Source organism: Poecilia mexicana, unplaced genomic scaffold (genome assembly GCF_051168715.1).
Source record: "Poecilia mexicana isolate PSO_F unplaced genomic scaffold, ASM5116871v1 scaffold_6, whole genome shotgun sequence".
NCBI classification, from domain to species: Eukaryota; Metazoa; Chordata; class Actinopteri; order Cyprinodontiformes; family Poeciliidae; genus Poecilia; species Poecilia mexicana.
The window spans coordinates 18,517,878-18,535,383 of NW_028263375.1; the positions used below are offsets into that span (position 1 = coordinate 18,517,878).

Sequence of the window (17,506 nt, forward strand, 5' to 3'; positions counted from 1 at the left end):
AGTCACACACACACACAAAAAAAAATAGTTGCATGCATTAACAACTACCAAAAAACCTTAAAGAACAAAGCATTGAAAAGCCTGATGGCCTGGAGATAAAAGTTGTTTTTCAATCTGTCAGTTGTTGCTTTCACACTTCTGTAATGCCTGCCAGAAGGCAGAAGTGAGAGCAAGGGGTGTTGTGTGTGAGTTCTGGTTCTGACGATGTTTTTAGCTCTCTTTGTCTTCGTGACCCAGATGATATAGACGTCCTGTAGTGAGGGGAGAGAGGTTCCAGAGATTAATTGTTCAGTTATGACTAAAGTTAATAGACATAGAATATTTTTGGAACTCCAGAGGAGTCTCTCTAACGTCTTAAAGGAGTGTATAAAACTAATTAAGAATCATTAATCTTTCTTTGGGTGTCAAACATAATATCCCAGAATGACTCTTTTACAAGGAGCTGAGATTGTGGACATAAACAAAAGTTCATAGAAACACTCAAAAAAAAAAGAAAAAGAAAGAAGAAAAAAAAACAATGTGGCCATCATAGGCCAGGAAATGACGTTCAAACTTTCAAAATTCATTTAAGTGTTTTTGTTGCTTGCATCTACAATCTAATGTTAATCTGTTTTTGTGTAAAGTTTGAGCAGGATTTTGTGCCTCTGCTCCTGCATTTGGCAGGTCAAAAACCTTTTGTCTAGAGACTTGACCATCTCTGAAGTTGAGAGAGACTGAGGTGAGGAAAACACCAGAGCAACAGGAAGACCTGTATCTGACCTAGTGAGGTCACTTTATCTTGTTCAGATGTGGTACTGGTTCAGTTCAGGTACTGATTCTGATAGACCAAAGATGGCTCTGAGTCTTTTCCTTCATAGTTTAAAATGAATTTTAAGCTATATAACTCTATATATCACCGTAGTTGAATCTACACTGTATAACGGTGGTTATGCCAGTAAAAATGTGCAAACTGGATAAATATTAACCTTTATTGATTCATTTGCAAATGTAGATGTTTTTTTAAGGGATAGAAAGCCACTCTGCACCACAGAAGCACTTAGGATGCTCTACCCCTCGCTCTAAGAATGAGGAGCAAAGTATGAAATGGGACAAAGTGTTGGCATCTTCTGATAGTACTGCTTCAGACCACAATAATATGACCAGCAGTAATAACATGGCATGCACTGTGAGCAGGTACTGGAATTTAAAATGGAAAAAAAAAAAAAAAGGCAATTTTTTAAATTAGTTTTATTTGTGTCCCATTTGAAAATCACGCAACCTTTTCAATCAAGTTAACTGAACAGAAATGAAATCAAAAACATTCAGATAAGGAGGAGCACCTTTTAGCATCTTCCATACTCCCGGTCCCTGGCTTTATGAAGCCTATATACACAGGTTGTAAAAACAAAGTCCAACAACCCAGCCAGTAAATCTTTACAGTAAGCAAGTAATGAACAGTAGATGCAACAATTCAAAATGTGTTTTGCTGTGAATATTTTAAAAAGAAAAAGCAAAGTTAAGACTGAGACAAACTAAGTGTAGAACAAATGCAGTAAGCCTTTATCTGCTGCGGGAGGGTTAAAACCTTAATGTTGCTAGCAAAAGGCATGTGTACTTCAGCTGCACCTCTAGTGACAAATATTTACAACATGTGCGAAGGTGTATAAGCTGACCTCACCAACAAATACATCAATGCCAATAAACTTAGTCAATAATTACTGAACACAGAGCACAAACAGCTCCAAATGAAACAAAGATATTAAATGAAATACAAGACATGAAAGCAGGAGGCTTAGATAAAAAGTGGACAAATGTGTAGAAAGAAACGTTAGGTTGAAATAGTCGCTCTAACTATTACATCCATATTATGCCCTGTGAAAATGCTGTCAACTAGTTAAAAATTAAAATAAATAGACAAATGAAGTATTGTTTATTCAAAGAAATTGTTCTTTTTATTACAACTGATGACAAAAAAAAAACTGACTCTAAAAACTGATTTCCTATATTTCTGTTATGGACTGAAACAAACCGTAAACCTGGTGCTACCCTCTACGGCCTCCAAACCCACCAAAATAAAAAATGAACAAATGTTACAAACCTTGTATACAGTTTTCCTTTATTCAACTACATTTAGTAGAGTTAGACGTGGAAGACACAACACCGGCTTTCAATTACAAAACATAAATATCCTCTATTTAAAAAAGAAAAAAAGAAAAAATTCAAAGACGGCAATTATTCACAACAGGTAAAACGGATGGAAGAATCCCTTGGGTATTTATATCAAAACTCAACTATTTACAACTGAATCTCAAATCCTTTCGAGATTCAGGTCATTTAATCTTCTACAAAATTGCATATTAGTGTCTTTCCGTAATATGACAAATGTCATGAATATGCACTAGCTGCATAATTTCACCACTTGAAGATAGACATTTAGCTTTGCCACTTATAAATAACTCATTTTCTGTATAGAAAAAAAAAACAACACCCATAGACAACATGAAGCCAAAAAAAACTCTGGATCCTCAGAGTGAAAGGGCAGATAAAGGAGAAGGCTACCTGATTTTTATTTCCATGGGATGGTCTTGAAGTTTTGCCTCTTTAAGGCAAAACTGAATAATGTTCCATTTTAATGTTTCTCAGCTGCACAACACAAAATCACTTGCAGTCAGAGACGACCCAAGATGAAGACACAAATGGGTAATTCAAGTTAATTCAAGTCACTTTTAAAGAACGTAATACATACATTAAGCAAACATTTAAGAAACTATTCCATAACTGAGTATTCAATTCAGTTTACTCTTTTGGGGTTATTTGAGATATAGAACACAAAGCTGGGGATGAGTGTCCATGAGCGTTTATGGTTCCTTATGGACTGTCAGATAGTTTTATTGGCTCACTCTGATCCTCAGGTACCTTTGCTGAATCGTCTCCTTTTTTATGTTTCCTTGCATGTTTGTATTTTTCCACATACGCCTTGATCAGATTTCCCACTTTCACTGGGTTGATTTCCCCACTTTTGCTGTGGCACACCTGGTGACCAGAAATAAAAGATAATTGTATAAGAATCCCTTAAAAAAAACTAGAGTTAATTATATTGAATTACAAAGTATTTTTTCAAAAGGAGTTTTACATTCATCTTTGACTCACCTTTTGAACAGCTTTACGCAGAATCTCTTTGTACTCGTCTTTGTTGATGTCTCTCCTTTGGTAAAAAGGCTTGATGGCTAACTTCACTTCTTCAACAGCTCTCTCCTGCATGTGCAGCTTTTTCAGATACTGTTGGTAGGAATAAAGCATTGCTCATGTTACAACCTAATCCTCAGACGTTTTTATATTTATTTCAGTTTACTAGGCTGGTAATATCAGCTCCTTGAGCTACTGATCACAATCTAGATAGTATAATTCAATTCTTTGACTCAGTGAAGTGCCTGTTGCACCAACGGGACACATCCAGCTCAGTAGTGATCGGCATCAGGAAGAAGAAATGTCTTAACTTCCTTGTACAGTAAATTTTTTGCTCATTTTTGCTAGCTGGGTCAGGTGTTTTTTTTTTTGTTTTTTTTTGCATTTTTTAATAGAAAAACTTATTAAAATTATGTTGAGAAAAAAAGTTAAAGTAAATGTGCTTAACAAGGACAAAAAAAAAAATCAAAGTGAATAAAAAAAATGTATGTCTCTTTAATAACCTTATTTGAGAGCTAAAATGAATAAATGCCATTTTCACCTTGTCTTTCCTTGACAAATCCCCTTCTTCTGCTTCTCTTTGCTCAGTGGTTGGTAACTCCGCAGGGTTGAGGCCTCCCGAGCTGGAATTAGCCGTCAGTAAACCAGCAACACTTTTCTTTGAGGAGTCACACACAGTGCTCTGTAAAAGTATGAATTATTAGTTTAACCTAATATGCAAAATCAAAAGGGAAAGTCCTGCACAGCACCATTCAAAGTTATTCCCCTTTATACGTTCCTTCTGGGTTTTTTTTTTCTTTTTTTTTTTTGGCGCATCTAAATGTCTCAGATCAAATGCCTTTTAGCGTCAGTCAATAATATGTACAAAATACAAAGTGGTTTTCAACGATGATTTTATTTATAGAGACAAACTGCTATCTAAACCCTCCTACATTAGAGTGAAAAAGGATTCCTGCCAAACTAAACACAGCAACTCCTTGTGTTGCTCAAATGCTTGGTGGAAATTAGTGCCATCAAGAGTTTGTAGTAGTATTGCTTTGCCCCTTTGTTCTTTACACAACTGTTTGAATTCATCTAAAGGGGAGGATTTGAGCATGAATGGCCTGTTTGCAGTCATCCCACAGGATGGGAGTTTAATCACAAGAAGCGCCTGGAACACATGAATGAACTTTGGGAGGGGAATGACCGTGATCTCATAGCTCTGTAAGGCGCTCGTCTGTCTGGGGAACAGGCAGCAACGAAGGAGAAATGATTCAGCTCCAACTCTGTCAGAGTTAAAGTTTAGTGCTGATCGGTTTACATCAGATCTACATATTAGTCTGGTGTGATATGCATTGTACTCTGCGATTATAATTTTCTTTTAAATAAAGTTCATAAGTGGATATTGGTTTACATATTTTGTGCAAAGCAAAAATCATCTGCTAATCTAGACTGTTTTCATTATGTTTGGACCAACAATAATATTTGGGTTTATTTGAGTTCATCAAACTCATAACTTGGAGATTTTCCATTGCTGTAGCTGCAAACATCACTGGAGCAACAATGGCAGCCCAGGGTCCTGTCAATATTCACGCCTACAATGAACCGTAATGGAGACATTATGGTCATTACAGCTGCATTGGAATAATTCTGCAATCGGCCAAATTTCCTCCACAGCGCTGCAAAAGACTCATTGCAAGCTATTGATATCTGTTATTGCTGCTAATGGTGGCTCAGCAAATTATTAGGTGTCGGTTGAAATCTCTCTCACACAGGACTATGTAGGTTTTTATTTATTTTGTTTCCATTTGGAAACTGCATTTGATCTTTACTTGTGTTGTCTTTGGCTAATATTTAAACTGGTTTGATGTTCTGAAATACTGAGATGTGACAATTGTGCAAATAAATTGCAAATTAGAAAAGAGCCAAACACTTTTTACACCACTGTAGACGTTCTATTATCCATTATGATATAAAGGATAACAGAACCCAAGAATAGAATAGATAATAAAACCTAAGGCTATTGAAATGGTTTTATAATCTTTTATAGATTGACAGATATTACTGACTTTAAGAATGTTAATAACTTTATTACAATGGCCAGGAGGTTTGTAAGCAATTTGCACTTAATTGAACTTCATATTAACATTTGTTTTAAGAGAACATACCTTTGCATTGCAGGATAATTTTTGTACAGATGGTCTGAATTTGCCGTTTCTATTGTTACTTTATAGTGTAAAGACATTGTGTATTTATACAAATTATTTATCATGCGTGGGGACACAATCTGACATTCATTAACAAGCATCAAAACAAGACCATAACAGCAGTGTTTTAAATCAGTGGTGAAAGGTTTGTAGAGACAAAGATCTAGTTTCGTTTCATCTGAAAATGCTTCAGAATCAGTTTCAACCATGTGACTTTTTCCAGAGTCAGTCTTGAGGTACACACTGCCACCTGCATGCCATCACTAAAATTACATTGCACACACTTTTAATAAAATGCATGCTGAAAAGCAAACAAACGCTATGAAACAGCTCCTTCTGACCTGAGTGGATGCCTGGACAGGCAAAGGGGGTTTGCGAGATCCTTCCTGCTTCAGCTTCAACTTATACAGCGCTAGCTCTGTGGAAGTAAAACGAGCATGAGGCCGAAAATTGAAATAGAGAACAAATCTCTAAACTTTCACTCATTATAAAAAATATGAATGAAAATGAAGTGAAAGAATCTGATGCCAACACTTACTGCTTGGAGATTTCTCTGGCTGAGGCCCCTCTGGCTCCTGTATGTTCCAGGTGACGCGCTTCACTTGGGTCTTGGACTTTGATCCTGCTGCGGCTGACGTCGGCTCCCCCTCTTCCTTCTCCTCCACAGCTTCTTTCTCCTCTTCAGCGCGTGCACCGCTACCCTCTGCAGGCTCCGATTTGACGTGATCGAGATTGTCCAGCATTACATCCACATTAAAATCATCGTCAGACTCTGGAGGTTCCGGTTTTATAGGGTCCGCCACCCCAGCTGTGTTTTGTTGTTTGTCAGACTCTAATGAGCTTAGCTGAAACTGACATACTGAGTCATGGAGGGGGTCTTCAGTGGACAGGGTAGGAGGTGAGGAGACAGGCGGTGAGGGGCAGTCCTGTGTGGAACTTGCCTCAGATTTGATTAGGGTTGTTTCATACAACTCTGTCTTGTTCTGATCCTCCATTATCTCATCATCGCTCTGGGAGACTGACAAGGAAGGTTTATCCTTTCCTTCACTTTTAATTTCTTTACCAATGGGACAATCTTCAAACATATCCACAGGTTGCGGTTTTTCTTTTTTGATTTCCTTTCTATTTTTTAATTCTACTGGGATTTCTACAGCTGGGATATCTCTTCTTTCAAAGTTTTTGTCTTCATCTTTTACCTGAGAAACAAAAGAACAGGAAGGCAACTCTTGTTTTTTCACTCGAGCACATTTGTTCTTCTCTATGCTTCTTTGTGTAAGTTCCTTCTCCTTTTTTCTTTCCTGTGGGAGATTTGTTCCTTTCGAGGATGAAACATGTGAAGCTGAAGTTTTGTCTGTACTTCTGGTCGATCCTTCATCTTTCCTTCGCTCTCTTGAGCCGGTATTAGTCCTTTGTCTCCCATCTTTAGCTCTGGAATCCACTTTGTCTCTGGATGAGACTGTTGTATGTTGCCTGGCACAATCTTTCCTCCTTTCCCTAGATCTAGACCGAGATCTTGAACGAGATAAGCGACGCTTACGATCCTTAGACTTCGATCTGGATCTAGACAGTGACTTGGACCTTGACTTGGAACGTGATCGATCACGTCTCCTGTCCTTGGACACTCTGCTTCTCTCTGTGTGTTCATTTCGCTCCTTACCTTTATTCTTCTTCATTTTTGAGCGCTCTCTGCTGCTAGAACTCGAACAAGATCTACGGAACAAAATGACAAAATCCCCATGTGATGTATAACAGATTTAAAACACAAAAAGTGATCAAACAAAAGGTCATCAGTGGCTTTCGAATATGTACCAGTGCCCTGTTAAAATGCCCGGTGTTTGTGATGTTAAAAATGAGAGCAAGATAAATTATATCATCAAATAATTGAGTAAATTTGTGTTTCTTATTTCAATTTGATAATAATTAAAACCAACTTAATATGTATCTTATTACTTATGACTGAAGTCAAATTTAATTTCTGATTTTGTTTTGTTTTTTTATTCTTAGCTGAATATTATTTTTTTGTCATTCAAACAAATGTATACTTACATTTATTCATAACTGTCATATATTACATGTGGAAAGTTTTAAAGTGATTTATCATGGTGTACAAATTTATTTTGTATCACAAAAGTTTGACATTTTAACAGCAATATCTTCACTTTTGACAGCCACTGTGCTCTACAGCTCGAACAGCTTTCCACTCACCTGGATCGCCTCCTTGTCTTGTCTCTGGACCGTGATCGGGACCGCCGCCTCTTCCTGTAAGCTCTGTCTGGTGAGTTGGGCTGGGAGCTGTCGGAGGTTGAGTGTGCCCTCCTTCTTTCTCTTGACCTTGATCGCCTTGAGCTCCTGTCTTTCTCTCTGCCTTTTTCCCTTTCCTTCTTTTTGCCTTCCTTATCCGAGGCGTGGGGGTCTTCTCTTCTGCCTCTGTCCGTCTCTGAGCGACTGGGATGTTGATCCTTTGACATTTTAGAGGTTTGCTTCCTATGGCCCAATTCTCCTGTCAGTGTACTGGAACAGGTTGGTGAATCATCCGATTTAGTCTCTTCCCTCTGTTTCTTTGAGATGGAACCCGAGCAGGAAGGTGATGAATCATTCCTGTAGTTGAGAAGAGATCTACTGGAAGTTTCGGCAGAAAGTCCACTGTTCTGCTGAGTATTTTCCTCCGCTTTTATGTGTTTAACATGCTGATAAGAAAGTGATGTGGTGTCTGCACTCTCACTTTTTACCTCACTCTCACTTACAACCCTGTCATCAGAACTTTCATATTCATCTGAACTTGGTTCTTTTTTAATGATAGTATCAATAAATAACTTTTGATTCTCCTGCTTAACTTCGGCTAAATCAGATTTCTTTTCAACTTTGATATCATCTGCGGGGAATATTATTTCTGGCGTTACAGTAAGCTGCGAGCTCCTGGGCATTTCCTGTGAAAACTCTGTCTCCTCTGATTCAGTTTTCACCTGAACTGCATCCCAACATCTTGGCACTGAACCCTTGTTTCTTCCTAAAGTAGAAGGTTTCTCTCTGTTAGTGCCAAGTTGAGAGCTGAAGTTCAGGCTTGTGGGCTCGGCTTCGTCGCTCGAGCTACTTGAATCAGACAGCGTGGGATTAAAAGGATCGTAAATATTGTCTTGTTCCTTGGTGACTGTACAAGATGCCAGAAGTGTTTTCTTGTCTTTGTGCATTTGCTTCTTTTTTGCTTCCTCTTCTTTTTCCCTCCACTGTTCTTTTATGTTGCTTCCGGATGAAGAGGATGACGTTATGCTGAGCCGCCTGGCATGCCAGGAGTTCCCACTGGAATTGATGCGAAAACTTACAGATGAAGATGAAGAAAATGACGCATGCTGAGTCTGGCTTGCAGGAGTGGTGGAGGAAGAGGAAGCAAAGGAATTTGAGAATGCCGATGATGAGCCGGCTCTTTCCGGCCTGTTCTTACGGCCATCAGAGTGGCCCTTCTGCTTATCAACACTCTGTTGCCTTCCTTTGTCCCCAGAAAGGCTGTTCATGCCACTTTTAGGCAACCCAGAACCATCGTCAGCTCCAGCATAATTACTACTCCCTCTATTACTGTCAGAAATGCCACCATGACCTGCACTGTCATTTGTGACACTGCTATTCTCTCTTTTTATCTTCGGTATGCGAGGAAGCACAGACACATCTACCCACATGGGTTTAACGGGAGCTTTCTTAGGTTGCGACAGCGACAGAGTTGTTCCTTTGTCCCTAAAGTTGGAAACCTGGATGGGGTGAGCAGATGAAGAAGGCGTTTCTGTTAGGGCTCTACCATTGGCTGCTACTGGTCGGTTTGCACGAGCAGGCAAACTTGGATTCACTCCAGAGGTTAAGTCAGGCTGGTAGTGGTTGGCAGAGGGGGACATGAAGGAGGGTAAATGAGATGAGCTTGGTGTCAACAGTCCATTCACAGAGGTAGGTGAGGATCCTAATGGACTCCCATTGTGGTGCAGAGATGCAGAGTTGTCTCCTAAATTGTACGAACACCCTGGACTGTTGAGGGCGCTGATATCACTTGAACTACTGGTGTTCCTGCTGCTTGGAACTGGTGTAGGTTGGATCACTGCAATAGAAAATATTTACAAAAAAAAAACACATGGTTTATGTTTTTTGAACATAAAAACATAAATTTAAGATGGGGTTTCTTTGTGATGGTTAAAGACAAAAATAAAAGTTATTTTAGGCACATCATTAAACATTGTCATGTTTGAATAAATGTGATTAACTTCACCAATTTTGTGCAACAGGTAAGCACAAAGGCTGTGTAATCGTTCATTTGTTGAATAATCTAAATAACACATTTTCCTCTTTCCTCTAATCCACAAAAAGAAATCAAAAGGTCAACAAAAAATTAAAACACATCAAAACACAAAACAGCTGTTAGGTGTGTTTTGACTGCAGCAATAACCATAAGAAGGCTCTTATTTTAAATTGTCAAATATAATAAGACTTAACTGGAAATATAGGTATTTGTTCTTGTTTTAGTCAGGAGTGACATTCCAAAGAAAAACTAATCTGTTTCTGTTTTATGAATTAATCCTAAAAGCTCCAGGAAATACAGAATTGAAGCCAGTAAATCATTTTTATTCTGTCTGCAAATCAATGATCTGCTAAGTTCAGACAAAAAGTAACAGAATCTGTCAAAGAGATAAACGCATACCCACATTCCAAAGATCTGTCCAAGATGATGACACCCAAGAACATAATAAACCACTTGCAGAATTCAGACATCATCAACATGAACAAAAAAGTAGCATAAAATTTTAAAAAATTACATGTCTAGTTCTGTCAATTTTAGATCCAGCATTGATGCATTGATAACATCTGTGTATAGTAATAGAATTGCTGCCGACGTTGCAGAACGCTGAGTGGCAAATTTATAACGTGGGTTTTGTGAACTATTTTCAATGGTCAATGTAGAACACATAGCCTGGCAGCTGGTTAGAGAAATGGAGGCAAGTGTTTCAGGAATTTTTTTAATCACTGTTGGATTCTGGAGGTACTTGGCTGTAATATATGGAGACTTTAGGAAGACAGAGGATTCCATATACAGCAGAAAAGGTTTAAAACTATGCCTGCATATTTCTCCAATGATTTATGAAAACCTAATCTGAACTCTGAAAATAACACATTAGTATTAAAATGTTAGCTTGTGTGTAGGCCTGTCACAATAATCAATAAATCAATGAATCGCATGATTAAAACAAATTCAATAATTTCCATTTTTCTCTCTTTCTACCAACAACTGGATGATAAAAGTCTTCAGTTTGGTGCTTTGGTCTCAACTAACTCTTATTCTGAAGGACAATTTTGTTTAGAAAGACTTCAAAATTCATTTTATTTTTTGTTTGATTTATTTATCTTGGATATTTAACATGTCTTCCAGTTCTAGTGTTAAATGTTCATTAGAATTTAAAGTTTACTGATCTTTGACAATATCTTCTTGCATTTTTATTTTGCCATTACCATTATAGTACTTATAAATGGTCTCAAAACAACAATGTTATCATTTATCGCAATAACGTCTGCCGCAATTTATCGTCCAGCAAAATTTGTTATCATGACAGGCCAACTTGTGTGGAACACAAAAGCTGTGAAAATACTTTTCAAATATGTTTTGATGAAAATATTTTACAAAATAAACAGGTAGAATGCATTTATATTTTTGCTGTTTTTAGAAACATGCAAGACATGCTTACTTGACTTTGAAGCTTTAAGAGAACCATCTCGACTAATGACGACATCAGAACTGTCCATCAGGAGCATGCTCTGTCCAGACAGGATGGTTCCCAGTAGATCAGGGACAGGAGCAGCCTCCACAACACCCGCAGAGTGAGGGACGTCCACACCTCTCCTAGCAGAGCGCCACAAATAAGATTCAATTAGAAATGCAGATAAATCCATATTGAAATAACCAACGGCCGAAAAATTGTAATAGTTACACATATTTTTTAAAAAACCTTATTTTGTGTGTCTCGGATCAACCTCCTCCCACTTTACAGTGTTTCTATCAATTTTCCCATTCAAAATTTCATAGTTTTCTCAGTTTTTGAGAACAATTTTTTACCAGAAATGCTCTTACAGTAGTTTGTTTTTATCATCTGTATAGTCAACAGTCATGAAATAACAAAACACTGAAGCTGGATTCTGATTTGGTATTGTCCTAACAGCAGTAGGCACCTGAACCTAAATCAATTCCAGCCCAGGAAGCTTAGATTAGGATAAGATGAATCGATCTAAAACTGTGGCTTAAACTTAGGTCATTGATTAAAATCAACAAAACATGTAAAAATGTATTTTTATTTTAAATCAGTGCATATCCATTTGTGGGTTTTGTCTAGCTAAGTTTGGTGTTCTACTGCCACCTACTGACAGGATAAGCCAAAGGAGCACATTCACAACAAGCAAAAGAAAACACATCTCAAAAGGAATAGAAATGTGTTTTTCCGAGGACCAAACTGGAACTGCAGATGCAGAGTTACCTCTAAAATTCAAAGTTACTAAAGACAAAAACTGTGTGCTACCTGGAGAGGCCTGCAGTGACTGGACGAGCCACAGGCTGATGAGAGCGAAGAGCAGACCGAGAGATCCCTCGCCTTTTTGCCTCCAACAGCGATGTAACTTGGGCTTGCTCTTCAACCTCTTCACTGGTCAAACGAAGACCATACATCAAAATTATTATGATATACGTATTAAACCAAAATGCCTCATCACATGTGTGCCGTGTAACAAGTCCTAGCACTGTCAAGTAAACAGAAAGCATTTTACATGATAAAACAGTACTATGTCTTCTTACTGGTCAACAAATGGGTCCAGATCAAATGGATCTCCATAGATGGAGAGTGATGCGGCTCCAATGTCGGCACGCATGTTACTCAAAGTGTTCTCTGATGGTCGGTATACTGTTGGAAGTGAAGAGCTCTTCTTATCCTTTACAATTCCTAGATTATTGGCAATACGGCTTCTTGGAGTGGCTATCTTTCTTTCAAACTAATGGGGAAAAAAAACATACATAACTTCAGAAAAAGACCTCAAACACTGTCGACATGGGAAATAATTTTACTTATGCTTTATAAATGAAGAGAAACAAATCAATACCGATGTTGAAACACTTACAGCTTTTTTCCTAGATTTGCTCTTCCTTGCTCTTCGTTTTCTCCTTTTGACTCCTGTTTTTTCTGCTTGACAATTTTTCCCCTTAGTAGATGTCTTCTTTCTTCTCGCCTTTCTGCGTTTTCCTATCAAATCAAACAAGGCTCATCATTTCCTACGACCAATGACAACAACAAACTGTCCAACACCTTTTCTTCTTCAAATTTTGCCTACTTTGCTGACTTGATTGACTTGGACACTTGGAGAGCATTTACTGACTTACTTACCAGTTTTGCGTCTCCGACTCGATGGCGCCCGAGGAGTGATGTCCCGTACATACACAGCGGTGTTGAGTCCAGCAACCACAGCATTAATGGTTTCATCTAGCCAAGTCGACTGAATCAGATATGTTGGAGCCAACTACAAAAGGTGTGTTTGCATTACTCTGCTGCGATGCTTTCAAAGCCTGATGTCGTGCAAAAACCAATTTCAGTACATGCACTAAACTTTAAATGTTTTAATTGAATCTTATCCAAACACAGAACTTACTAAGCTGGAGTCGCCAGTTAGTTTCAACCAGATGAGAGCACAGCAAGTGCATTACAGTTTAACACCACACAAATGCTTTGCATGGGTTAGAATATTTGCCAAGACAAAAGCGTCATGCCAAACCTGCGACGTGCGTGCCTGGGTTATGCGATGTCGGTTGACGTTGGCTCGAACTCTCTCACTCTGTTGCGTTCGGGCGATAGCCCTGGTGGGACCAGCGGTGTGAGTTCGAGACCTACTGGTAGCCGGACGGGGAGTAGAGAAAAGGCTGTCTGTGTCACTGATCTCCTCAGCTGAACCTCCTAAAAAAAACACATATTTACAGAGACTGATGAACTCTCTTCACAATTTTTCCTTCTTTCAAACTCTGTCATGTTGTTCAACATACCAATGGAAATGAAAAATGTGATTTATTATAAATTATAATTATAATCAAATGTGGAAATTCTCTATATTTATATATCTGCTTTAAAGTTATATAAATGTCCTCCCCCCCAAAGTGCTATATCAATTTTACAGCATCTTTCACAATCAGGGAGGAATAGCAGGTCTATTCCTACCTTGAAGGGTAAAATCAGAGAACATTAAAGAGGACCCAGATTTGCAGATTTACATCTCCTGATATTTCAAACAAATCGCAACACTATAAGCCCTGACAAGAACTAGGCTCACAGATCCTCCACCAATTTCTACATATCCATCATTTTGGCCCATTCATCTTTAGAAATTTTTTCTAATTCAACCACATTGGTAGATTTTTGTATATGAACAGCCTTTTTAAGGTCTTGCTTAGTCAAGCATGACTTGACTAGGTCCAGATCTAGGTCAAAGTCCAGATCAGGCCTTTACCTTATCTGTCAAAGTCAGGTAATTACCCCAGTTGTCATTACTCCAATATCAATTGAGGAAATTGTGGTCGGCCGTCCACTCCTGGTAAAGTTCACCACTGTTCCATGTTTCCACAACTGGTGGATAACGGCTCTCACTGTGGTTCTCTGAAGCCCCAAAAGCCTTAAAAATTGCCTTGTAACTATTCCCAGACTGATGTATAAGACTAATATATATCACTTACCTTATTCCTAGTAAAGTAAGAAATTATGGAAGGTGTATGCATTTCCACAAACTGCTATAATTGCTTTTTGCAAAATAAGTGACCATGAGGTAAATTAAAGGCTTACTTGACTGGCGATTGTTGGCCTCACACTCAGGACAAAACCATTCCTCAACAGGAACAGCATCAAGAGGAGGCGTGAGGCACTCCATGTGATACCTAGGACACAGGTAAGGCTTAACTCTCTTAACAATTAATTTTTAAAAGGGGCAGATGAAAACCAGCTGAGAACACTCTATGCTTCAGTAAAAACCTCATCTCACCCTGCATCACAGCTGTCGCAGAGCAAAAGTCGGTCTTCACGGTCACTGCCCCCACACACCTCACAGTTGGTCTCCTCCAGGTCCAAGCCTACCGTTTCCTCCTGACCTGCCTTCACAGGCTTCTGAACAGTGACCTGATCACACACTTTACGGAATTAGCCCACATCATACTCAGTCATTTAACTTTTCAAAGTTTGTGTACAAGGAGCCATACTCACAATTTTCTTTACTTTTCCTCCATAAGATTTCCTCAGATATATGTTGTCAAAGACAATGCGGTCCACAGGACATGAGTTTGCATTCTAAATGGGGGAGTGAATTAATTTTTAAAACGTCATGTTCTTTAGCATGTTTTTTTTTTTCTATCTCTAAGTTGAAACCAATTCAGACTCACCTTAGCCCATTCTAGGATGCAGTCAAAACAGAAGTAGTGCTCACAGTTCTCTGGTGTTGCAACAGGTTGGCTACTGAATGAGTTCAGGCAGATGGGACACTTTTCTCTGTCCTCGTCTGAGCTCATCTCTGCAAAGTCAGCAGAACTTCCCCCAAAGGTTCCTTTCCCTGACTTAGCATCTTCCTCCTCTTCATTATCTAGAAAAAAAGAACACCATTCTTTTTTACAGCATAGCAAAAACTGTATTAACAGAGGATACAACGGAATAACTTCAGCAGAAAGAAAAATCCTCAAACACCACGGGTGTGTATGCCGTGCCATAAAGCTCATCCATATCCACAGAGAAGATCAAGCACTGTGTCCATTACCATCCTCTTCCTCACTATCTTCCTCCTCATCGTCTTCTCCGTTTCCAGTATGCTCTTCTTCGTCATCACCACTATCAGAGTCTTCCTCTTCAGATTCCTCGTTGAGATCATCTGAGTCATCTATCGTGCATATAGAGATAGTTCAATTAAAGAAGTAACAATAGATATAAAACCTCAAGGAATATTAAATGAATTGAAGTTAAACTCATTTAAAGAACTCACCTGAGATGGCCCATAAAGCAGCTCTTTTTCCTTTGCTGTGAGATGAACTGCGGTTAATCAGCTCATCTTGGCTGTCGTCTTCATCCATGGCTGACCATCGAAACAGCACAGGAACGTCTTTGATGTCTAAAATTGAAGAAATTATGAAAACTCAGTTGATTTTTTTTTCCATTACTATGTTGATGCTAATTTGAGAAACTGACCCAATGCTACTTTGGAATTGGACAGTCAAGTGGTTTGAAGTGAGGTAGGTGGAGTTACACTCCATTTCAAGTGGAGAATCCACCAGCACATACACTTGATAAGCCGCTCATATTCAGCTGGGGGAGCGGCATACATCCACCTCAGCTATGTGGCTGATATATTCATAGTGGGCTCATGTGGATGTTGAGATTAAAATGTTGTCTTCAGTTATTAAAAGGAATTCATGTAACTGGTTAAATGTTGTAAATGTCAGATATCAAACAGAATGTGAGCTCTAGCAGTTTAAATAATTGTACACATCTTTGATATGATTGATGAATCATATCACTGACAGCAACCCTACTTAGAGTGAACCCTATCTCGGTCTGTCACAATAAACAATAAAACAATTAATCGCATGATAAATTGCGGCAAGCTCAATTTCTATTTGAATGCTTTATCATTTTTGCTTTCTCCAAAACCGGAAAACAAAATTCTTCTGTCTGATGTTTTGGTCTCAGCTAGACCATGTATGTATTTTACATGTTATGTTTTATTTTTATGATTATACTGGTAAAAATTCTAAGAATACTCCCACTGAGAGATAAATAGAAATATATATTCGTCTGTATTTACACAGGAAAGGTCATCAAAAGGAAAACAAAACGTCAAAAACGAAAGCTAAATTTTAATCTTAAATCGCCCTTCAAAAAGATCATGACATTTTCTTTGATTTGAAGTCTTTCCACCTATTTATGACAGTTAAAAACAAAACTGCAAAAAGCTTTCAAAATCTAATTCCTCACCAGTTACTGTTTAACTTGTATTACCTCATCATCAGCTAGTCAAATATTGTAACCTTTTTCATTCTAAATATTACTATTACCGAAGGTTACTACTTAACGTTTAAGGGCTAACCAACAGCAGCATTATGCAAATGCTACATTTGTAAACAAAGAACAAAATTCATGACACAATAGTATTTTTCAGCAGTTTTTACATAAAATAAATATACAGCGAAAATGTGCATATTGATATTTAATGTTTATCTCATGACAAAAAGGATGCCCAAATTTCATATTAGTCTCTTTTTTTTCAAGAAATGACGCTAGCTAGTAAAATTAGCTTCAGTGTAGCTTGTCAGCTAGCCTCGGAGTAGCTAAAATTAGCGAACATAAACCACTAGCCCGCTTATCCTAAAACCAGTCATTGTGTGGAGCGTTTTGCGTAACATTAAGCCTGCTTTCATGCACCTATAATTTCACGCAGAAGCATTTATTTATATTTTTAAACCTACCCTATTTAGTAGAGAAAGATATGTTCATATAGGTTTGAAGTCTCCACTGTTGGTGAGTGACACCACCGGCTGGGTAAGGACGGAAATTACCGAGTGAACTTCGACATATGGGATTCTTAAAGGGACCGTGCACGTTAAAAGGATCCTCGTTTTCTGAATCAACATAAGAGATGCTGCATCCACGGCTCTAAAACTGTTGTTAAAACAGAATATCCAACAGAAAAAAAAAGAAAAAAAAAACGCTGCACGAGGTGAGTATTCCAGCTGCTGGATCATGGGGTGTACTTAGTTTTTCCGTTTACCTGTTTTAGGTGGGTCCAGGGATGAGGGGGAAAGCCTAATCCGAAGAGCTGACCATAAAACCTGGGGGAATTATATCAGGAATTATGTGTTTTTGCAACAGGAACAGATAAAACAAGGATAAGATAAGTTGGGAAATCAAAACCAACCATAACCCTGTAAGTGCCGGACACAGAAAATCCAACTTTTCAAATTGTTTTGCAGGAGTACTTTTTTTTCAATTTATATCATGAGATTTTATTTAAAAAAAAAAGTAGAATATTAAATATAATGTAAAACATCTTGCGCAAGTGTTGCACCAGAATCACACATCCTACAAACTGCAACGATCAACTTCCATCCAACTTTTCTACCCAATAGT

At 38.2% G+C, this 17,506-nt stretch overlaps 1 protein-coding gene across 1 annotated transcript; it reads right to left on the reverse strand.

The window, feature by feature from the left end:
* Positions 1–1,892: 1,892 nt before the first annotated feature.
* On the reverse strand, positions 1,893–17,454 carry phrf1 (PHD and ring finger domains 1). The gene is made up of 19 exons (XM_014970717.2): positions 16,846–17,454; positions 15,366–15,491; positions 15,144–15,263; positions 14,776–14,972; positions 14,600–14,683; positions 14,382–14,515; positions 14,186–14,277; positions 13,131–13,309; positions 12,746–12,878; positions 12,483–12,604; positions 12,163–12,356; positions 11,891–12,013; positions 11,066–11,220; positions 7,557–9,429; positions 5,890–7,061; positions 5,693–5,769; positions 3,707–3,847; positions 3,130–3,258; positions 1,893–3,012 (listed from the first exon to the last, which is right to left on the reverse strand). The coding sequence occupies exons 2-19, from the start codon at positions 15,451–15,453 to the stop codon at positions 2,848–2,850; spliced, it is 5,178 nt and encodes a 1,725-aa protein (XP_014826203.2). The 5' UTR covers positions 15,454–15,491; positions 16,846–17,454; the 3' UTR covers positions 1,893–2,847.
* Between the last annotated feature and the right edge of the window lie 52 nt (positions 17,455–17,506).